This window comes from Callorhinchus milii, unplaced genomic scaffold (genome assembly GCF_018977255.1).
Source record: "Callorhinchus milii isolate IMCB2004 unplaced genomic scaffold, IMCB_Cmil_1.0 Scaffold1, whole genome shotgun sequence".
Taxonomy (NCBI): domain Eukaryota; kingdom Metazoa; phylum Chordata; class Chondrichthyes; order Chimaeriformes; family Callorhinchidae; genus Callorhinchus; species Callorhinchus milii.
In genome coordinates, this window is record NW_024704742.1 from 1,193,344 (window position 1) to 1,217,267 (window position 23,924).

Genomic DNA, 23,924 nt, shown 5'->3' on the forward strand with positions numbered 1-23,924 from the left:
CCCAGGGCTGTGACTGACAGCTCAGGCCACGCCCTCCCCCCAGGGCTGTGACTGACAGCTCAGGCCACGCCCTCCCCCCAGGGCTGTGACTGACAGCTCAGGCCACGCCCTCCCCCCAGGGCTGTGACTGACAGCTCAGACCACGCCCCCCCAGGGCTGTGACTGACAGCTCAGGCCACGCCCCCCAGGGCTGTGACTGACAGCTCAGGCCACGCCCCCCAGGGTTGTGACTGACAGCTCAGGCCACGCCCCCCAGGGCTGTGACTGACAGCTCAGGCCACGCCCTCCCCCCAGGGCTGTGACTGACAGCTCAGGCCACGCCCTCCCCCCAGGGCTGTGACTGACAGCTCAGGCAACGCCCTCCGCCCAGGACTGTGATTGACAGCTCAAGCCACGCCCCCCAGGGCTGTGACTGACAGCTCAGGCCACGCCCTCCGCCCAGGACTGTGATTGACAGCTCAAGCCACGCCCCCCCAGGGCTGTGACTGACAGCTAAGGCCACGCCCTCCCCCCAGGGCTGTGACTGACAGCTCAGGCCACGCCCTCCCCCCAGGGCTATGACTGACAGCTCAGGCCACGCCCTCCCCCCAGGGCTGTGACTGACAGGTCAGGCCACGCCCCCCCACGGCTGTGACTGACAGCTCAGGCCACGCCCTCCCCCCAGGGCTGTGACTGACAGCTCAGGCCACGCCCCCCAGGGCTGTGACTGACAGCTCAGGCCACGCCCTCCCCCCAGGGCTGTGACTGACAGCTCAGACCACGCCCCCCCCAGGGCTGTGACTGACAGCTCAGGCTACGCCCCCCCCAGGGCTGTGACTGACAGCTCAGGCCACGCCCCCCAGGGCTGTGACTGACAGCTCAGGACACGCCCCCCAGGGCTGTGACTGACAGCTCAGGCCACGCCCCCCAGGGTTGTGACTGACAGCTCAGGCCACGCCCCCAGGGCTGTGACTGACAGCTCAGGCCACGCCCCCAGGGCTGTGACTGACAGCTCAGGCCACGCCCTCCCCCCAGGGCTGTGACTGACAGGTCAGGCAACGCCCCTCCCAGGGCTGTGACTGACAGCTCAGGCCACGCCCTCCGCCCAGGACTGTGATTGACAGCTCAAGCCACGCCCCCCCAGGGCTGTGACTGACAGCTCAGGCCACGCCTTACCCCCCAGGGCTGTGACTGACAGCTCAGGCCACGCCCTCCCCCAGTGCTGTGACTGACAGCTCAGGCCACGCCCTCCCAGGGCTGTGACTGGCAGCTCAGGCCACGCCCCCCCAGGGCTGTGACTGACACCTCAGGCCACGCCCTCCCCCAGGGCTGTGATTGACAGCTCAGGCCACGCCCTCCCCCAGGGCTGTGACTGACAGCTCAGGCCACGCCCTCCCCAGGGCTGTGACTGACAGCTCAGGCCACGCCCTCCCAGGGCTGTGACTGGCAGCTCAGGCCACGCCCCCCAGGGCTGTGACTGACACCTCAGGCCACGCCCTCCCCCAGGGCTGTGATTGACAGCTCAAGTCACGCCCCCCAGGGCTGTGACTGACAGCTCAGGCCACGCCCTCCCCTCAGGGCTGTGACTGACAGGTCAGGCAACGCCCCTCCCCCCAGGGCTGTGACTGACAGCTCAGGCCACGCCCTCACCCCAGTGCTGTGACTGACAGCTCAGGCCACGCCCTCCCAGGGCTGTGACTGGCAGCTCAGGCCACGCCCCCCAGGGCTGTGACTGACAGCTCAGGCCACGCCCTCCCCCAGGGCTGTGACTGACAGCTCAGCCACGCCCCCACAGGGCTGTGACTGACAGCTCAGGCCACGCCCTCCCCCAGGGCTGTGACTGACAGCTCAGGCCACGCCCTCCCCCAGTGCTGTGACTGACAGCTCAGGCCACGCCCTCCCAGGGCTGTGACTGGCAGCTCAGGCCACGCCCCCCCAGGGCTGTGACTGACACCTCAGGCCACGCCCTCCCCCAGGGCTGTGATTGACAGCTCAGGCCACGCCCTCCGCCCAGGACTGTGATTGACAGCTCAAGCCACGCCCCCCAGGGTTGTGACTGACAGCTCAGACCACGCCCTCCCCCCAGGGCTGTGACTGACAGGTCAGGCAACGCCCCTCCCAGGGCTGTGACTGACAGCTCAGGCCACGCCCTCCGCCCAGGACTGTGATTGACAGCTCAAGCCACGCCCCCCATGGCTGTGACTGACAGCTCAGGCCACGCCCTCCACCCAGGGCTGTGACTGACAGCTCAGGCCACGCCCTCACAGGGCTGTGACTGACAGCTCAGGCCACGCCCTCCCCCCAGGGCTGTGACTGACAGCTCAGGCCACGCCCTCCCCCAGGGCTGTGACTGACAGCTCAGGCCACGCCCTCCCCGCAGGGCTGTGACTGACAGCTTAGGCCACGCCCTCCCACTAGGGCTTTGACTGACAGCTCAGGCCACGCCCTCCCCCCAGGGCTTTGACTGACAGCTCAGGCCACGCCCCCCCAGTGCTATGACTGACAGCTCAGGCCACGCCCCCCCAGGGCTGTGACTGACAGCTCAGACCACGCCCTCCCCCCACAGGGCTGTGACTGACAGCTCAGGCCACGCCCCCCAGGGCTGTGACTGACAGCTCAGGCCACGCCCTCCGCCCAGAACTGTGATTGACAGCTCAAGCCACGCCCCCCCAGGGCTGTGACTGACAGCTCAGGACACGCCCTCCCCCCAGGGCTGTGACTGACAGCTCAGGCCACGCCCTCCCAGGGCTGTGACTGGCAGCTCAGGCCACGCCCCCAGGGCTGTGACTGACAGCTCAGGCCACGCCCTCCCCCCAGGGCTGTGACTGACAGCTCAGGCCACGCCCCACAAGGGCTGTGACTGACAGCTCAGGCCACGCCCCACAAGGGCTGTGACTGACAGCTCAGGCCACGCCCTCCCCCCAGGGCTGTGACTGACAGCTCAGGCCACGCCCTCCCAGGGCTGTGACTGGCAGCTCAGGCCACGCCCCCCAGGGCTGTGACTGACAGCTAAGGCCACGCCCTCCCACCAGGGCTGTGACTGACAGCTCAGGCCACGCCCCCCAGGGCTGTGACTGACAGCTCAGGCCACGCCCTCCGCCCAGGACTGTGATTGACAGCTCAAGCCACGCCCCCCCAGGGCTGTGACTGACAGCTCAGGCCACGCCCTCCCCCAGGGCTGTGACTGACAGCTCAGGCCACGCCCTCCCAGGGCTGTGACTGGCAGCTCAGGCCACGCCTCCCAGGGCTGTGACTGACAGCTCAGGCCACGCCCTCCCCCCAGGGCTGTGACTGACAGCTCAGGCCACGCCCTCCCACTAGGGCTTTGACTGACAGCTCAGGCCACGCCCTCGCCCCAGGGCTGTGACTGACAGCTTAGGCCACGCCCTCCCACTAGGGCTTTGACTGACAGCTCAGGCCACGCCCTCCCCCAGGGCTGTGACTGACAGCTCAGGCCACGCCCTCCCCCCAGGGCTGTGACTGACAGCTCAGGCCACGCCCTCCCACTAGGGCTTTGACTGACAGCTCAGGCCACGCCCTCCCCCCAGGGCTGTGACTGACAGCTCAGGCCACGCCCCACAAGGGCTGTGACTGACAGCTCAGGCCACGCCCCACAAGGGCTGTGACTGACAGCTCAGGCCACGCCCTCCCCCCAGGGCTGTGACTGACAGCTCAGGCCACGCCCTCCCAGGGCTGTGACTGGCAGCTCAGGCCACGCCCCCCAGGGCTGTGACTGACAGCTCAAGCCACGCCCCCCCAGGGCTGTGACTGACAGCTCAAGCCACGCCCTCCCCCCAGGGCTGTGACTGACAGCTCAGGCCACGCCCTCCCCCAGGGCTGTGACTGACAGCTCAGGCCACGCCCTCCCCCCAGGGCTGTGACTGACAGCTCAGGCCACGCCCTCCCAGGGCTGTGACTGGCAGCTCAGGCCACGCCTCCCAGGGCTGTGACTGACAGCTCAGGCCACGCCCTCCCCCCAGGGCTGTGACTGACAGCTCAGGCCACGCCCTCCCACTAGGGCTTTGACTGACAGCTCAGGCCACGCCCTCGCCCCAGGGCTGTGACTGACAGCTTAGGCCACGCCCTCCCACTAGGGCTTTGACTGACAGCTCAGGCCACGCCCTCCCCCAGGGCTGTGACTGACAGCTCAGGCCACGCCCTCCCCCCAGGGCTGTGACTGACAGCTCAGGCCACGCCCTCCCACTAGGGCTTTGACTGACAGCTCAGGCCACGCCCTCCCCCCAGGGCTGTGACTGACAGCTCAGGCCACGCCCCACAAGGGCTGTGACTGACAGCTCAGGCCACGCCCTCCCCCCAGGGCTGTGACTGACAGCTCAGGCCACGCCCCCCCCAGGGCTGTGACTGACAGCTCAGGCCGCGCCCTACCCCCCAGGGCTGTGACTGACAGCTCAGGCCACGCCCCCCCAGGGCTGTGACTGACAGCTCAGGCCACGCCTCCCCCCAGGGCTGTGACTGACAGCTCAGGCCACGCCCTCCCCCCAGGGCTGTGACTGACAGCTCAGGCCACGCCCCCCAGGGCCGTGGCTGACTGGCGGGGGGCGGGGCTGGCGTTGATTGGCGGGCGGGGCGGGGGCGGGGTGGGGCGGGGCGGGCGGTGATTGGCGGGCGGGGCGGGGGGCGGGGCTGGCGCTGATTGGCGGGCGGGGCGGGGCGGGCGGTGACGCAGTGAGAGCGGAGGCCCCGGAGCCGCGGTGGGCCCTGGAGTGCGGGTCCCGCCGCCCGTCTGAGAGGCCCCGAACACAGCACAGCCCCCACCCCTCACACAGACCCTCACACACACCCTCACACACACCCTCACACACCCTCACACAGACCCTCACACACACCCTCACACAGACCCACACACACACACCACACACAGACCCTCACACACACCCTCACACAGACCCTCACACACACACACACACAGACCCTCACAGACCCTCACACAGAGGAGGGGTTTTCATTGTCATCGCTCCTGTGTTCAGGTAACTCGTCTGTTCCCGTAACTGTCCGGAGCCTCAACACCAATACACTGTATATGTGTATATGTGTATATGTGTATATGTGTGTGTGTATATGTGTGTGTATGTGTCTGTGTGTGTGTGTGTGTGTGTGTATGTGTGTGTATGTGTCTGTGTGTGTATATGTGTGTGTGTGTATGTGTGTGTATATGTGTGTGTGTGTGTGTATGTGTGTGTATATGTGTGTGTGTGTGTGTATGTGTGTGTATATGTGTGTGTGTGTGTGTATGTGTGTGTATATGTGTGTGTGTGTGTGTATGTGTGTGTGTATGTGTGTGTATATGTGTGTGTGTGTGTGTATGTGTGTGTGTATGTGTCTGTGTGTGTGTGTGTGTGTGTGTATGTGTGTGTATATGTGTGTGTGTGTGTGTATGTGTGTGTATATGTGTGTGTGTGTGTGTGTGTGTGTGTATGTGTGTGTATATGTGTGTGTGTGTATGTGTGTGTATATGTGTGTGTGTGTATGTGTGTGTATATGTGTGTGTGTGTATGTGTGTGTATATGTGTGTGTGTGTATGTGTGTGTATATGTGTATGTGTATATATATATATATAACACATTGCGTTTATATATCACCTTTCACGTTGTGAGGACGTCCCAAAGTGTTGGACAGTGGAGGATGTGCGCGGGAGCTGCTGGGGGTCGGGATCAGAAAGGGTGACGATCGGGGAATACTACTACAAACAACAATAACAATAATAACGATCAATAAATAATATAAGAATAATATACAATATATATTATTTCTGGCATTGGATACGGCACTTACTCCCACCGCACTGCCCCAGCCGGTGGGAGGGGAATGATGATGATAATAATAATAATAATAATAATAATAATAATAAATATTAGTCCGGGCGTTTGATACGGTGCCTTGATCATGTCGTCAAGACGTCTCAAAGTGCTCCGCACGATTCACTGTGAAGCGGAGTGACTGTATTTTGTGGGCGAAATGCGGCGTAACCGGCTCATTAATTGGAGCAAAGTATAAAATGTGTGTGTCTATATATTATATATGTATATGTACATATATATGTAATTGTTTTACAATTGATTGCTCGCTCCATGGGCGCGCGTTTGTGGGACGTTGAAGTGCGCGAACCGGTTGCCGTGTTTCTGCCCATCTCTCCTGTGAAGCGCCTTCAGACGTCTCCACGGTGCGAATTTTAAGCGCGTGAGCGGCTGCGTATCGAACGCAAAGGGTTGTTACTGTTCCACCGGGGTGCGGGGGTTAGAGTTGTGTTCGTGGTGGTGGTGGCGGCGGCGGTGGTTTGGGGGTGGGTGGGGTGGGGTGGGGTGGGGTGGGGGGTGCGTGTGGCGGTTACGGTTACGCGATGTCCGTGCTGGCGACGGGACAGAGTGCAGAGTTGTCGATCCGGCGCTGGGTGTCGGATGCGGTTTGTGCGGCTCTTGTCGTCCTCCGGCTCAAGGTTTGGCGAGACATTGGCTCTCCTGCCCGGGCTCCCGTCAGGCGCCTCCTCACCGCGAGCCGTCTCCGCCACTGGAACCCCCCCCCGGTCCACGCTTCCGGCGCTCGGCCTCGCCAACTGCCCGCTCCCTGGACTTTCCCAACTCCTCCCTCCGCGAGCCGCGGGCTCGTCAGCACTCTGCAGCGCGTGCCCTCTCCCGCACCGGGCTCCGCGAGCCCATCGCGCCCGCTCTGGCCCGGCTCCTTTGGCCCCCCCCGTCCCTCGGGGAATCAGAGATAACTAAACGCTCGGTCTCACCTTCAGAGCCCTCCAGAGTCCTGCTCCCCCCCCACCCCCCCCACCCGCCGCCCCCCCACTACCTCTCCGGCCCCAGGTCAGCCTGTCCGCTCCCTCTGCTCGGTCTCGACACACGCGCACACACACGCGGACACACGCGCACGCACAGACGTTTGTACTCTCTTCCAAACTTATTCACTTTTAAGTCTCGCACACGATTCCCTTCTCGAAGCTGAATGATTGACCCCAACGTCGAGACCTCATTTGGGCTTTTCAAGCCTCAATATGGCTGTGTGTGACGTGCGATCATTTCCTGCTTCTCCGTTGAGAAAATGGCCCGTTCTGTTGTGTGTGTGTTCGCGGGACTTGTTGGGAGAACTAAACATCCCGGGACTCCATCCATTATTTAAGACTAACCTAAGAGGTGTACGAGTGCATTTGAAGGAACTTGGCAAAGTAATTTGAAGACGTTGGAGGTGTTCGGTCGCGATAAATCAATTCCCTTTCGATTTTAAGATTGAACCTCTATCGGGAGATCATCCCTCGGCCCGACTGACGTCAGCCCTTAATGGGAGCAGTTTAGAGGCACGTAGTTTCACTCTCAATTCGTGATCTATTCTTTTGCTTTCTTCCCCGAAAGTTGAGACTGTCGACGGTGACTGTAAATGATCTGGAAATGCGCACAAGGCAGGTTTTACGGAAACGTTTCGGAGCGTGGGATGAGGACTGCGGGCTAAGGAGGTGCATTTCTGGCTTGTGCAGACCTGCCCCGCGGATCTGGAAGCTGCTGTTGGAGATTTTCCAATGTCTAATAATAATAATAATAATAATCCCTGCGTTTGACAGAGCTGCGTTGACACGTTCGAAGCGCTTCACGGAATATACCGTAAAGCGGATTGACTGTGTATTTTGTGGGCAGCCAATTGCGCGCAGCGGCGTCTCCCACGAACAGTCGTGGATTGAGTCACCAAACTATTACTTTTTTTTTTTTAGGGGAGAGATTGTTATCCCCGGAGAGCGCTCTGCCAATCGAACTAACGACCGCCGGGGTTGGCACTTCCTGCTCGGCAAACCGAGGCGCAGCGGAGCGAGGAAACTTGCCGGAGGTCTCAACACGCCCGAAGCTTTAGCTTTCGTTTGACATTCGTTCTTCAGATAGATTCACTCGTAGACCCCGCCATCTGCCGCGCGGCTTTCTTTTATCCGTGCGCAGGCCCCGGCAAGAATGGCTTTGCAGTGAGTGAGTCGCAGAGCAAAACGACCGCCGCGTTGTAACTTGCAAACTCGGCGTTGTTATTAAAACAGAAATTAGGCGAACCGAGCTGTTGGGGTTTGATATTACCTTCGGCTTGAAGCTGTGCTCGAGGCTGACATACCAGTGTGGCTCGTCATTGCAGCCCACGCCTTTTCGAGTTGAAAAGTAATGTCGTCGAGAGAGACCGAGAGAGAGAGAGAGAGAGAGAGAGAAATAATGGCATTGCGCGAGAGAGAAAGAGAGAGAGAGAGAGAGAGAGGAAACCGATAACATATGGCCAGTCTTAAAAAGGTGTGTTCACACGCCAAGCGTCATATCTGCTGTGTTTCGGCGATGGTATTGCCCTTATCATCAGGACGTGAACGTTTCGAAAGACCTTTTAAAGCTTCCAGTTGAGCAATCTCCGAGCGCGCGCGCGCGTGTGTGTGTGTAAAAAAAAGAGAGGAAGGACTGAACGCACGGCGGATAAGCCACAAAACTATTGAGTGAAGGTCGAAAGTCATTGAAATTTGTACGTTAAGGACTCGTTACGGTTAATATTTGCCGCTTAAACGTAGCCGGGGGGTGGGGGGGGGGACTGAACCTCATTCGTAAGCTCGAGCGATTAGCCCCGTCCGCGCGGTTTTCTTGCCGAGCGCTACAAGCCGTGCACGAGTGTGATGGCGCGTGAGGGTAAAGACTTTCCCGCAGGTACGTGAGCAGCGAAGCAAGCGAATACTGTGGCGATTACGACGTTTGGGAGTCGACAGATCTCCGGTCGCAGGGCCCAGGGTTTCTGTGTTCGTGGAACTCCGCGAACACCGCCAATCGGAACCGAATATTTCAGTCGGGAACGGGACGAAGCCTTCTCTGTTCTTGGAGGAGTTCGGACCCCCGCTTTAAACCGAGGGAGCGGGGAGGGCGCGGGGGTTGTCAGACTGTGACGCGCACCGCTCGGGTAACTCCTGCTCGAGACGGAATCGACTCTGCGAGTCCCCTTTGCTGGAAAAGACGACGGCTGGATACGGAAAGGTTCTGCAGCCTTTCGGTTAAGAGCGCCCGCCTCGCGAGCGAAAGGACCTGGGTGCGATTCCCGGGCAGGGTGAAACCTTGGGCGAGTTCCCGTCCTCCACGCGCCTCTGTTCACCGAGCAGTCGGTAGGAACCTGGGCGTTAGTCGATGGTAGCGTCGCTTTCCGGGGGTAATAATCCCTTTTTTTTTAAAAAAAAGAAGAATTTGGTTACTCGATCCACGACTGTTTGCGGCACAGCGCTGTGCGCCGTTTGCTGCTGCGTTTCGCTCAAAAAAATATGCCGTCGATGTATCTTTTGTGAAGTGCTTCGAGGTGTCTCAACGACTTGATAAGGCGCTATTCCAGATGCAAGGATTATTATAGTGGGGGTTACAAAAGTTGGAGAAATGGGATTGAAAGATCTGTCATGGCCTCATAAAATGATAATTAGACCAATTACTAAATTCCCTTCTTAAGCAGTTTCTTGTCTCCTTGTGGGAGACAATATTATTAGTATAATTAACGCACATATCGGTATATCCTACCTGTTATTTAATTTGTTTCTAATTGTTCTTTTCTTATACCAATATATTAGCGGTCGTAGTGTATGTCCTTCTCCCGGATTATTGATTACAACAACAACTTGCACTTGCCCAGCGCCCTCCACGCAGTGCAGTGTCTCAGAGCGATTGAGACGCTACGCACAGCATTATTCTGTGCCGTTCCTGGTTTTTTTTTTTAAAAAAAAAGCAGCTTTCAGGCGGGATTTGTCGACGCTAACTCAAAAGTACCGAGTCAGTAACAAAAGTCTTTTGTTTATTCAATAAAAATAATGGCCTCTCTGTGCCGGTTGCCGAGTACTAAAGTATCACAGTATGAAGAAGGCGGTTAAGAAAATAAGAAAGTGTAGAAAAGGAAAGGGCCTCTTATCGTAGAACTGCTCCACTCGCTATCTCTTGGGTGGGGGGGGGAAAGCAGTGCATAGATGATCCATGAACACTCGATGATTGATAGAGCAGAACTGCAGAATATTCATCATTCTCACATCACAGGTTATTTAACCCTGATCGCCTTTACTCTGCGGACAAAATTCCCCCTTCCCTCCTTTGCTGTGGCAGAGGGGACACTCCTATAGAGCCGATGGCGTGTTCGTTCGTTTCAGTCTGTCTGCACCTACCCCCAGCGATGCGTAACCGTACGAGTTCAGGCGAGGGGAGAGGTTAAACCGCAGAAAGTAAAAGGAATGCAGCTCTTTGGGGGGTAGTTTTACTGACCGGGATTCTCAGACAAAGCAGCAGGTTGTGGGGTTAACAATCGTTAACATTTGAGCTCATGAGCAAACTATCAACGATGGGGGCTTTGCGCTTTGCTTTTTAACCAACAGGTACAAATGACATTGCCGCAATTTTAATTTCACTCATCGCTGGTGGAGTGTTGCTGGTGCACATTATTTGCCTCACTTGCCTACGGAGCAATAATGATGAACCTTTGTTATTATATACTATTAGTTATTTCCAGGTGGTGGTGCCGTTCTTTTGATTCTGCTATTTAACCTTTGGCTCTGCCTACCTGGTCATGAAGGGGGACGTTGATGTTTCAAAGGGAAGTTGAGTCTTTCTCCCAGTCAACCTGGGGTATACTCCGCTTCTCATTCAAATTTACCTCCAAATTTAAATGGATTGGCTGCTCCTCTCATTGGTTGCGGGCTGTTGCTCGTACAGATTACCCCTCACACTTTACCTATCTGAACAACATTCGCTTAACTTCTAATCAATTCTATTGAGGTGTCTTTTTTTTCATGATAGGCGCTGTCTGTCTGCAAGTCAGTGTTGTATAGAGTAGACGACATTGGTTTCACCGACTAAACGCGCCTCTCCCTTCGCAGTCTTGTTTCTGTCTGGATCAGATCGAACGCTCAGTAACTTTTGCTCTCTATTTTCAGATAAGATCGCCAACCATGGGTGCCAGAGTAGAGTTGTTGTGTTGGGGATATACCAATTTGGGACAGCTCGGTCTGGGCGATGTGGTTGAGAACATAATTGTTCAGCCGAGGACGTGTGAATTCTTCAGCAGTAAAAGCGTGCAGGAGGTGGCCTGCGGAAGATATCACACGGCATTCGTTTTGCAAGACGGAAGCGTCTATACGTGCGGCTCAAACAACTGGGGACAGCTGGGTCACGAAAAGGAAGGATACAGGCCAGGTAAATGATCATCTAGACCTCTGCTCAGCCGTTTTGTATCTGCTGACATTTTTTCGTCCACGCTGTTCTTCAGGGTGTGAAAGTGCTGGGGACGTGCGGACCCTGTAATGTGTCTGTTTAGAACCGGCCTCGTTAAACTCTGAAGATAAGAAAGACTCGCAGCAGTTACGATGGTCCTGAGATCTTTGTCTGGTCCAGATCATCAGGCAGATCGTTGTTTCTGGTTTACGTGGAGGCACTCGAGGCACATTGCTGGAAACCGAGAAACCCTTCTGTAATAATAATAATAATAATAATAATGGTTCTGTACCCACTTCAGCTCCCACCCCCCAGTTCTGGTGCAAAGCTATTATTGGGTCTTCCTCCCAGTGTGAAAAACACTATATCTTCTTAAATCTGGAATGTTGCTCTGTGATGGAAATGTGTGCGAAAGACAGAACAGCTCCGCGACCAAACCAGGAATGTTTTTTTTCCTGATACATAGGGTTGAAAATTACTGAACGCGTCCTGGAGCTGAGACTTTGCCAGCAGACAGAGGTGCATATCCTTATCATTGATTTCCTGCTATCGATGATAATGATATCAGGAAATGTGCCGGAGATGAGAAATGTGATTATAAAAACTGTATACGATGATCACCTAAAAGGTAAACCTGGCCGTCAAAATTCCCATCAATGTCTGGCCGGGAGTATGACACTTCCCCTTCTTCATCGGGAATCTGAAGTCAAGATGCTGGCGAGCCACAGACCATCAACCTGAAGTGGGTCGGGAGGGGAAGAGAGGTCTTGAGACAGCGGAGTGAGGGTGGGAGCGAGTTGGAGAGCGTGTGGGCAGATAGGCTGATGGTCGGGCGGGGAACACGAAGCAGGCCAGTGCTCGCCAAGCGAAAGGAAGTGGCTGGGTTCGATGCGGTGAGCTTTTCTCTGTTTTCCAGACCGGGTTTCACCCCGGTCGGTCACTTCCATCTCAGCTGGGTTTTTTTTTTAACGGAAAAATGCAATTCAGGATTTATTTATTTTTAAAAAAGAACCAATTTTCTTTTTTACTTGTCCTCTCCCGTCGCAATTGCAACGAACAAAACGGGTCAAACTGACTGACTGGGTAAAGATTCTGTTGGGTTTTACGCCCGGCAGCTTCAGCACTTTCAGTCGCTAATGGGATTTCCCATTATAATCGACGCAGATCTGTGTGTGTGTGTCTGTAATGCTCAATGGAATGTGAACCCTGAGATTTTAACCAGCAGTTAAACCTGTTCTCATGCGCTTGTGACGTGGGTGCTTGAGTTACTTGGTTGGATCCGACTGTAAAGTATGTAGCCCAAGATATTACTAAGGTGTCAGCTTAAGGTGTCTCAAGGTAAAGCACTTATAGGTCAATGCAACTCAAGTAAGCAGAAGTAAAGTCTCCGTGCCAGAGTCTAAAGATAGTTGAGGACAGACACTGTTATAATCTGCACTCAATCCCCTTCCCTGTCTTGAGAATTCAAGCTGTGGTTTGGTTGAAGATGACATATTGTACTTGCACTTTGTGCGTTACGTGTCACCTGGGGAAATGAGTCTGCCCTTAAACGAAGGTGTTTGCAGAATGAAAATATAACCCTTTGATCCTCGAGTGCAATGACTCGGTGACTTTCACTTTCAGCATCCGTGCAGACCGAGCGATAGTGCCGGATTACCGCAGTGTTTTGGTTTAAAAATAGTCATCACATTTGTATTGTGATTTCAGAATTGATTGCTCCTCAGACAAACAGCAGTAATGGATTGCAGTGAAATACTAAGCTTGGTTCTATTGATTGAAATTATGATAAACCTGCTGGTCACGAGGATTATGTCCGTTTTAAAACTGGTCTGATTTTTTTTTGCTTTGCTGACGGAATACAATCAAGAAGGTTCTTTAGCCCCATTGGATCTCAACTTTCCAGAATACCCTATTGCCTTTCATCGAGTTGTTGCTTAATTGAGTCCAGAGACCTGAGCTCTGCTTTCCTTCCTGGTAACCTTTCCAGCTGTTTAATTATCTTCTGTAAAGAAGTACTTCCTGGAAAGGTTACCAGGAACTCACAGCCCTCTATCCTACTGCCCTTAACACCTGCATATTATACTGCAGTACAGGGTAGGAGGGAGGGAGGGAGGGCATCCTAAAATATTGTTCTGAAACAAGTAGAATGGTATGATCTCAAATCTAATGTAATTTTAGGATATAGCTGATTGGTAAACTGCTTAAACTTCCCTCTTGCAGAATATGTCAAACCAAGGTCCCGTCCCTTCCTGCCCGCCCAGGTGAATGCCAAACATCCCAATGGCACTACACACAAAGGGAGTCCCTTCTGGCGCCCCCGGCTGAGAATTCCCCCTAATAAAACTGGTAGCTCGCTCCGCCGATGGAGTGCGGTCCAAACTGAGGTCATTTGGAAAGATGGTTGCAGGACTTTCCTGCCCACGCAGACTGCCACGCCCGTCCACAAAACTCACGTCACATCTCCAGCTAGCTGGCCGGACAGGAATACTTGAGAAAGTCCCCTTTCAGAACCTGCTTTGCGTTCTTTTCGATCTGAGCAAAAATGTCAGCGCAGCGCTCATCCCAGCACTGCGTTGGAGCGTTGGCTTGGACTATGTGATTTCAACTCCCAACGTGGGCTTTGAACCCACAACCTTTTGACTCGGAGATGAGAGCGCTACCACTGAGCCAAGCTGACCCCCAATGCAATATTTTTTTATATATATTGCACCAGTGAATCAATCAGTCTGGGTATTGATCGTTAAGCAATTCCAGGCACTGTTCACAAATTAACTTCAGGCCTAATGTGGTTCTGTCCCTGTTTTAAAATCATTCTTTCAGCCAAGCGTGTTTGAGGTTTAATTTGACGTAATGCTAATACATGACAGTCCACGTGTCTTTTTCTTCACGCTCATTAGAACAAGTGAGAGCACTGGACGCACAGACCATTAAACATACGGCTTGTGGCGAGTCCCATACTCTGGCTGTCAACGATCATGGCCAGGTCTTTGCATGGGGAGCAGGAAAAGATGGACAGCTGGGAATTGATTCCATGGAAGAAACAGTCAGAAAACCAAGGTACTAAATGGGCTTCACAGCCTTCAACTGGAAAGGAGTTTCAGAATCCCTTTGTGTTGGATTTAATGTCACGGTAACAAATCGAGCGTTAGAATTTTTTTGTTTGTTTATCTATGTTTTGGATTCATTTATTTGGGGGTGCGGGGGGGGGGGGGAGCAGGGGGGAGAAGATGGATGGGTAGTGGAAGCTTACGCAGGTTTTTGCAGGTGCACTCTTACAGATCTAGTCGCATTCTTGTGGGTCTTCGCTATATAAGATCTCCAAAGGCGCACCCTTAAAGGTATTTATTAATAATGATAATAATAATCGTGATGAACCTTACGTTAGTTATAGCGGCTTTCACGTGGGGTGGTGACTGCTAAAAGCCACGTGGGAACATAAGAACATGAGAGGTTACTAGGTGAAAGAAGACCTAGATCCATCTAGTTCGCCTTCCACCACCAGCCTGCAGTCGCTTGACATGTTGTGTCCCAAACTATATACTGTATCCTGAGATATTATTTTCTAGCGGAAATCTGTCTAATTTGTTCCAGAAACAAACACATTTTTTTACTTTCACCGTCTGCCTAGGGAGCCTGCTCCATAAGTTTTCGACTCGCTCACCGAAGTAGTGCTTCGGCAGATTTGTTCTGAATTTACCCCCCCAACCTTCAATCACAGACGGTGTCCGCTTGTTCTACTGTTCAGCACAAGATAACTCAGCTTATCGTGGTCTACATTAGACAATACAAGGCCTGCAGATGGTGGGGCGGGTCGGGCGGGGGGCGTGGAGCAGGCCGGAGCCTGCTGAGCGGAGGGAGGTTGATAAGGCATCTATTCCCTTCAGAATCTTAAAGACCGTAATCATATCGTCCCTCAACCTTCTCTTCCCCCGGGTGAACACGCCCAGTTTACCTAATCGCTCCTCCTAGTCCAGTCCCTCCCATCCCCTCAATCACGTTGGTTGTCCTCCTCTGTATCCTCTCAATCCCTGCAATATCCTTTTTATATATTGAGGCGAGCAGACAGTATTCCAAGTGCGATGACACCAGTGATTTTTAAAGTAGCAGCATTAACCCTCTATTTCAGCTCAATATTGCCTTTTTAATACAGCCCAGCATCTGCTTTTGCCTTATTCCCTGCTACCGAGCACTGCAGCGATAGCTTCAATTTATTGTCAATCCGGATCCCCAGGTCCTTTACATTTTCCGTACGGATTATTTTCTTAACACCATTTAAATCGTAGTCCCTTCCCGGCACTCTACACGAAACGCACTCCCATCGTGTTCAGCAGCAGGCACCTTATTCCCCAGCTAAGACCAAATGCGTAGCAAATGCTGTGTTTGGAAGCTGGGTATGTTGAGCTGGGTGTTTGCAAAGTTTTTTTTTCTCTTTTATTTTTTTCCCTCCTTGCGCTTCGTCCCTCCGTTTCCTTGACCACGTATTTTTTTTCTCTTCTTTCAGGTTAGTAAAGTCATTGAGTGGACATGAGGTTACTCAAGTCACCTGTGGAAGCTGGCACTGCATGGCTCTAACTAAAGGTACTGCAGCAAATGGAGCATTCTCCTTCTACTCCATGGACACAGTAAAACTCTCACCGCACACACGGTGGCATTTCAGTTTCTAATGAGGTCTAATTATGCACCACGTGCGAACCATGTGGAAACGCTTGGGATGCCCTCCCGACGTGACAGGCGCTACCTACGTGTAATTTGTCGTTGTTTACGGAGGGAATTACAGGCGCTCCCCCTGATGTAATTAGCAACTGCTGAAAAGGGCCGGTTGTTCATCACCTAATTAATACATTTCCATTGGTTGTCAGTGTTTACGTTCTTAAGGCAACTGTAATTTCCTCTCTACGTGTGTTTGTATACGGTTTACACCTGGCACATAATAATCCCCAGCGTGAATGGCTTGCTTCGTGATAGAAAACTTTCGCCAACACCCCTCTTATGTTGCTCTGCCCACTTCTTACAATGCATCCGGACGATACCTGAGTGTGTTGACTCCCAAAAGCGGTATGTGGTTAGGGTTTGCTGTAGGGATTATAATTCAGGCGAGTGTGGATGTGGAGCAGAATGTGAATTTTGATGCAGTGATCTAACAACTGAACTGACTTACTGATACTGGTGAAGTTGAATACCTGTATTTAATTATCCTCCTGTTTTCTTTCTATCTCCCCCACCCCACCCCCCATTCTGTTCGGCCGTATTATACTGTGGCAGTATGCTGTCAACCGGGATATATCTGTACTTCCCATATTTCTTCATTTGTATATTTAACAGATCTCTCATCACTCATCATGACTTATTCTCTAACAATAGCTCTGGTCAGAGGTTTTAAAAACTACCAACGATTTATCAGATTAAATAAAGGACCGTTTTTTACCAAAGGTTGTTTCGCCCTAAAATTCAGGATGCGGGTCAGACACCAGTACAAAGGAAAGGAGTCCGTACAATCAGCTCCGTCACCAATAAATTCAGTTTAAACTGCTCGAGGTCCTCAAGGTTCCTATGCACTTGGTACCTGTGCGCTGTGTTGCAAAGTGTTTTGGAGCAAGCGCAGTGTTGCCGACGAGACTCGGGTGGCTGAGGAAAGCAAGATTTTGGAACGTATAAACCCCTGTTTTTAGGATTTGCATTTGGTGGGCTGCTGTGGGGATTCTCGATAGCACAAAGGGGGGTAAATCTGATTCCTGTTTTTTCAGATGGGCAACTGTTTGCTTGGGGGCAGAACACTCACGGACAGCTGGGGCTCGGCCAAGGCATATCCTCCCAGTCCAACCCCCAGTGTTTGAAGACCTTAGTCGGGATCCCTTTAGCGCAGATCACGGCCGGAGGAGCCCACAGCTTTGCTCTGTCTCTTTCGGGGGCCGTGTTCAGCTGGGGAAGAAACCACTGTGGACAGCTGGGGCTGAGTGACGAGAAAGGTAACAGAACTGAACGGCATGCTAAGGGGCTAGACTGGTGTCGATAAGTTTTAAGCGTGCAACCCGAGCACCGTTTGATTTTCTGACCGTCGTTTCCAGTGAGTTGTGAATGCGTCCGTGCAGTCAGAGAAGCTCTTGAAATGTTGAGCTGGGTGGGGGAAGATTCTCACGCGCTCAATACCATTATGATTCCATGCACTCTGCTCAGCAAATGAGTGCGTAGATTATATGGTTTCCTGAGCCAATGCCTTTTGCGTTTGGCACACATCATGGATTGACGCGAGACAGCTTCTGTAAGTCTGGCGGGAATCCACTCGTCTTGGCCCGAGAATTCTGTAGTTTGAAAATGGGAAGTCACGCGAAAGAGTTTCCTACCACCGCTGATAATGATCAGTGTGATAGGTCACAAGTTTTTGCCCAACGCTAACGTTTGTAGACCGAGGGGAAACCTGAACTTGTGTTTGACTTTACGACCAACTCGCTTGTCTACCGAATTATTTCCTGCACTATTCAGAAGTTAACGTACTTCCGGAGATTGGAAGCAATAATTGAGGATCCATCGTATCGGATTTCAGCTACTTTGGGTAACCTGTTTCCCAGTGCTGTGCATTGCTTTTGTTTAATGTCAGGGCTCAAAATGTACATCCATTACAAGCTGTGCGGTTTTAGCTGGTCAGACTCCAGCAGTGCCCAAACCCACACTCTGGGGTCCCCAAGCCTGGGCTCTTGCCAACCCTACTCCTAATACTTTCTGGAATTAGGTCAGCAGGAAGTGTCCCTCCAGGGAGAGAGAGAGAGCGAGAGGGCGCATTCCATTCCAATAACCTATCTCTGGGATTTCCATGTGTAGGTGGGTTGCATGGAAATCTCAGTTTGGTTTGGATACTCTTAAGCAACGGTGATGGGTTTCCGCGTGTGTCAGACACTTGGCTGACCACAAATAAATAACGTTCGCGTGCGTCCTGTAAATCGAATCAGTTTTATCTTTTAACCATTCTAGGATCATGTAATGGTTGAGAAAAGGAAGATGGCGGGGTGTGGGTACAACTCACGGCAAATGACACCTTGCTCCTCTTGAAAATGATCGTTTTGTTTTCCTACTAGACCGAGATGTTCCATTTCATGTGAAGTTCCTGAGGAGCCAAAAGATCGTTCATATCAGTTGCGGGGAAGAGCACACAGCTGCTCTGACAAAGGTAACCGCAAAATATTCGGTTGTTTTTTTGGGGGGAGGAGGAGGTAAGATGCAGAGGTCAATGGCACCTCCATGCAACTTTGTTGTGTGAACTGTAAATATGGGGTTTGTTTTACATGCCAGTGCCAACAGTGTTGCTGGTTGATAAGTTGGCATGAGTCCGATTTTTCTTTAAGCTGTCAGTATGATCCATGTGGGATGCCCTCCCGACGTGAAAGGCACGATACAAATGTTGATACTTCCCAAGATCACCAGCTGGCTTCATTGTAGAGTCGTGCAGCTCAGTGGTTAGAGCGCTCGCCTCGCAAACTGGAGACCTGGGTTCGATTCCCGGGCAGGGTGAAATGTCGGGCAAGTTTCCTTACTCCACACGCCTCTCTTTACCCAGCAGTAAGTAGGAACCCGGTTGTCAGTCGATTGGCGGATCGCTTTTTCGGGAGCAATAATTCCTTCAAAAAAAAATAATAAATTGGTCACTTGATCCGCGACTGTTTGAGGGACACTGCTGTGCACAATTGGCTGCCTTATTTCGTCCACAAAATATACAGTCAGTTCACTTTAAGTCTCTTCTTTGAAGCGCTTTGAGACAGCTCGAAGACCTGATAAGGTGCTATATCAAATGAAAGGATTATTATTATTATTAGCTCACGTGAACAGAACACGATTAACTTTTCTGTACAAGCATTACATTTCGAGATTGAAGTATTGGATCAGTTACAGCACTGGTTCTGATTTATATTTTCTGTTTATATAAAAAAAAAGACAGCCCTAGATTGAGCTGTTCCTGTAAGAGTGGTATGTTTTGATTGCTTTGGGGGAAATTACGTCAGAACAAATGTTTTCTTTCAAATATTAAATATTATCATTAATAGTAGTCTACCGGGCAAGACATCAAGCTCTGGTTGAGCCTTAATTTCTCCAACTAAATGTTGATGGACCGAGGCATTTCTACTTAGCTGTCTCCTTATCTTAGGCGCTGACAATATCAATATCCCCTGTTGTTACTCCAGCTCCTAGAGCTTGGGTGGAATCGTAGAGCTTAGCTTGACCTTCAGGTCTCCTTTAAGCCTTTCATCCGGGCTCTGACCAAATCCACTTTCTTCCAGTCACTAGCCTTGACTGTTCCCCTGCTCCCCAACTGCATCCTCTACAAACTCTGTCCTCTACATCGGCTGCCGCGTTTCACCCACAAATATACAGTCAATTCACTTTACAGTCTATTCTATCAAATGTAGGGATTATTATTATTATTCAGAACTCTGCTACCCTCATTTTCTCCCACTCTGGATTCCATGAACCAACCACCTCCATCTCGCTTGATTCTACCGGCTCCCTGTCCCCAACCAATCAACTTAAAATTCCTTTGTGCCATCAAATATCTCCATGACTTTGGCAAATCTTATCTATGTGATATCCTGTTGTCCTACTCCTATGCTTATCGCTTCTATTAACTTTGTTTTGCTTCATGGCTTCCCCGCTACCACCACCACCACCACCACCCCGCTACTCCATTTTTACCAGCAGAGATTCTTCTAGGAAACATTAAGCTGAATTATGCTGTCTTAACATCTTTCCTTAGAGCGGAGGCGTTTTTACTTTCGGGTCTGGTCTTTGTGGGCAGCTGGGCCACAACTTCATGAACAATGAAGTCAACCCACGCAGAGTGCAGGAGCTGATGGGCACTGAAGTCTCCCAGATAAGCTGTGGCAGGTACGTGTGCGTGTATATTGATAGCAAGTCGTGTATATGGCGAGTCAGCTTGAGTGGTTGCCATTATTCGGGTGGAGTTTGCAGGAGCTTGCAGGACGATTGTATTTTATCGTACTGCAGTGGAGTGATATGATGATAATAGAATAGGGCCCTTGACCCCCGTGCTTGTTGTGTCATGTAGATGCTTTTTGTTTTGGTATATTCCTTCTCCGTGTTTCCTCAAAGGTAGAGTATCGGTATAACCTTTCATCCTGCGTTATTCATCCATGTTGCCTTCCTTTTGCAACGACCTTTTGAATGTTTCGCTGACCCAGGAGTACTTCCTTACACTGATGGTTTGATTCCTGTAAGTTGGGCTGGGGGAATGGCGGGAGGGGAGATTGTGGCCGCTTGAATTTTGTGTTTTCTATCATTTTAACTCTCCCACCAAATTAAATCTGCCGTCAATTTTCTTGTTTGCACATGAGCAGCGTTACGGTGGATGTGATTCCTGTCATATTTCATGTGAAAAGGCAATTGAGGGAAAGTACCAGAAGTTTTCCACACTGCGGAGGATTGCTGGGCATTGGAATTTGAATCATTTCCATGCGAGCTTTCACAGGAATGTGGAGTCCTGTAGCTCAGTGGTTAGAGCGTTCGCCTCGCAAGTGAGAGGACCTGAGTTCAGTTCCCAGTAGGGTGAAACCTTGGGCACGTTTGCTTACTCCACGTAACGCCTCCGTTTACCTATCAGTAACAGGAACCTGGTTGTTAGTCGATTGGTGCATCGCTTTTCCGGTGGTAACAATTCCTTCAAAAAATTATAAATAATTTGGCCACTCAACCCACTACTGTTTGCGGGACAATTGTACGCAACCGGCTGCCGCGTTTCGCCCCACAAAATATACAGTCAACTCATTTTACAATATGCTCTGTGAAGCGCTTTGAGACATCTCGAAGACGTGATAAGGCGCTGCTTCAAATGTAAGGGGATTATTGTTGTTAAGAATAACGAACTCGCCCTTTGGAGGCAAGCTGTCAGTGACAGCTTTATGTTTAAAGGTATTCCCCTTGTGCCATCTGCTGGCGTTGTCCTGCTGTTACATTTTAAGGTTGTTCAGTGTGTAGGACTTCCATCGGGGTATCGCTTGGGAGAAAGGAATGTTGCGTGTGCAGGGATGGAAGATGATTTGGGGAGTTTAGGCTTAATTGACTGAGTTCGGTGACGAGCTTTTCCCCCAGGAGTTCACGGCTGAGGTGAAACCCATGATTGGGTAGTTTTAGGTAGTGGACTATACAAGGAGCTGGACTGATGGGTGAAACGGTGCATGCTTTCTTATATTAGAAACCTTTACTCTCTTGCGGGTGCAGCTCCGATGAGATGTCTCTGTTGTTTTGTGATATTGATTTGCCTTTCCTCATCTCAGGCAACACACACTTGCTTTTGTTCCTTCTTCTGGGCTAATCTATGCATTTGGACGTGGAAACAGAGGGCAGCTGGGAACTGGCCATACATTCAACGCTCAGGTCCCATACAAAATACCTGGAAACTGGGTCCCTTGCAAACAGAAGCTACCTCTGAACGCTGGTAAGTTTAAACTGAGATGTTCGGCTAGCTTTAAATGGCGATATTGCTGTCAATCCCAAGAACGGTGCTCAGTTTGACTACAATTCCTCTGCTTGTTCAGCAATGAGGTGCGGTGGACAGTACTTCATATCGGGATTCGTATTCAGTTCAGCATTTCGGAAAAATTGTGCACATAAGCCCATGCTAGTTTACCTGAGAATAAATCCTGCTTGATATATTTCTTCCCAACCTAGCCTCCTTTCCCCTACTCGGGAAGTTTATATTTTGCAATTATTCATTTTAACTGGATTTATAGCAGTTGTCTTCTTTTGCGATGATTTTAACACAACAGAAATTTACATTTATGAAGCACTTTTCATGTTGGCAAGATGTCCAATGGGGGAGGGGGGAGAGAACTTTCTGATGCACCAACGTGAAATGTATTACATTGAAATGTTCCTGTCTTACAATGTGTTACAATAGACTGGAAAAGGTTTGCAAAACAAAACGTGTGTGGCAATGGAATGAATAATAATAATCCTTGCATTTGATATAGCCCCTCATCATGTCTTTGAGACGTCTCAAAGCGCTTCACAGAACATACTGTAAAGTGAATTGACTGTATATTTTGTGGGCAAAACCCGAAAGGCAATTGCACACAGCAGCGTCCCCACAAACAGCCGTGGATTGAGCGACCAATTCATTTATTTTTTGGTTAAGATTTACATTCAGTACATTGCTGCATGCTTGTGCATTTAGCATCACTAAATACCTAAATACTAAATACCTGCTGTATTTCGTTGATAGACCAATCAAAATATTGTGTGCTGAAACATATCTGCAGTGGAGGAGATCAGAACTTCGCATTTTGCTTTCACTACAAGGTGAGATGTAACTCAGAAAGTTAAGAGTAAGACTGGTTCAGAGATGTTTCTATATCTGCGCATGAAAATTAGAACAGAGTTCAGTTTTTATCTGTTGAAGGCTACCGTTCCAGCCACCGTGGGGAGCAGGGAATCTTCTCACTCAGATCCTGTTAACTCTCGAAGCCAAAGCCCTAATGGGTAGGGTGGTCCTTCTTGAATAAGCAGCATAAATCTTACCAGACAGTGTTGTCAATGCTGTTTTAGCTGTTTAAACTCCAGCAATACCCACACTCTGGGGTTCCCAAACCTGGACTTTGGCCAACCTGCATTTAATACTGTCCGGAATTAGGTAACCAGGATATGTCCTCGGGGAGAGAGTGCACTTTTCTTTCCAGCCACAGGGAACTTTTCATATGCAGGTGGCATACATGGAGCTCTGTCTGGTTTGGAGACTCTTAAGCATGGCTTTCCGCATGTGTTGCACGCCGGGGCTGACACCTCCCTCTCACAAAAAAAATGCAACTACCATCTTATACCAATGGACCAAATCAATTAATTTCAAAAGTTCCGAGTGAATTAAGGGCACTGTTGCAAATATGATATATATCCCAATCTATATCTGTTTGTCTTTTGCTCTCTCATTCTAAAAGCAATTAACTTTGAATTAAATGTTTAGCTATTTGATTTCCCCAAATATTAAGTCTCAGTTTTTGCAGGTCAGCGGTGGGGTTCGAGGAAGCAAGCGTAGTGAGCTAATGCCTCCTCCTTTCACTCTTGAGGCTTGAGATTGCCGTGCCTTTATACTTTTTTTTTATTGCATTGAAGAATTCAGAAGTGCCGGATGACTTTCGGAGCGTGGATCCTTCAGGATGTGTCAGAACAATTAACAATAACAGCGTCAAGTGGACGTTGCACCTCGAAGGAAACAACGTACTTGAGTAGGTTTATTATCTCTTCGATCCATTGACAGATGTATAAACTGGAGTTAATTTTAATTTCATTTTAGTTATAACTTGTTCTATAATACTCCCCTCAGTAAAGTATTCCGAGAGGACACCGGGTGACTTATATTGTACCCCTGAGGTCAGCTTTTCAGATATCACTGCCAGGTCTACGTGTTGGGCACTCTTGGCTTCTCCTGTCAATATTAACCTCGAGTTGGGCTGAAGATTTTCCACCGCAGATTGGGCAAAATAGAACATTGGATCTATCTCGCATTGATTGCTGAACACGGTGTGTGCCCCCGACCCACCCACCAGTCCTTGTAGTATTTTTTGTTTCCCTGAAAAAAAAACTGCACCTCAAAGGTTTAGGTACATTACATTTTAATTTACTATACAGTATATATATATTTTTTAAAAAACTTTGTCAGATTTTTAGCGATTGGGAACTGGGCTTATTTTGGAAATGGGCTTCACAGGAGAAGCCATGTTGCTGTAGAGGTTCCTGTTAATGCCACTGAAGTGT

The 23,924-nt window shown here is 51.0% G+C and overlaps 1 protein-coding gene across 3 annotated transcripts in view; it reads left to right on the forward strand.

The window, feature by feature from the left end:
- Positions 1-10,789: 10,789 nt before the first annotated feature.
- Positions 10,790-23,924, forward strand: part of LOC103184500 (probable E3 ubiquitin-protein ligase HERC3) — a 29,976-nt gene continuing 16,841 nt past the window's right edge. For 2 of the 3 annotated variants that reach the window (XM_007902532.2, XM_042336596.1), the window contains exons 1-9: positions 10,790-11,156; positions 14,072-14,231; positions 15,676-15,752; positions 16,919-17,140; positions 18,245-18,336; positions 19,915-20,045; positions 21,452-21,612; positions 22,399-22,475; positions 23,283-23,395. In XM_007902532.2, coding sequence (XP_007900723.2) covers positions 10,913-11,156; positions 14,072-14,231; positions 15,676-15,752; positions 16,919-17,140; positions 18,245-18,336; positions 19,915-20,045; positions 21,452-21,612; positions 22,399-22,475; positions 23,283-23,395 — 1,277 coding nt within the window. In that variant the 5' untranslated portion in view covers positions 10,790-10,912. Of the gene's footprint in view, positions 11,157-14,071; positions 14,232-15,675; positions 15,753-16,918; positions 17,141-18,244; positions 18,337-19,914; positions 20,046-21,451; positions 21,613-22,398; positions 22,476-23,282; positions 23,396-23,924 lie in introns of those variants that run through there. The other variant, XM_007902533.2, reaches the window with a different exon arrangement.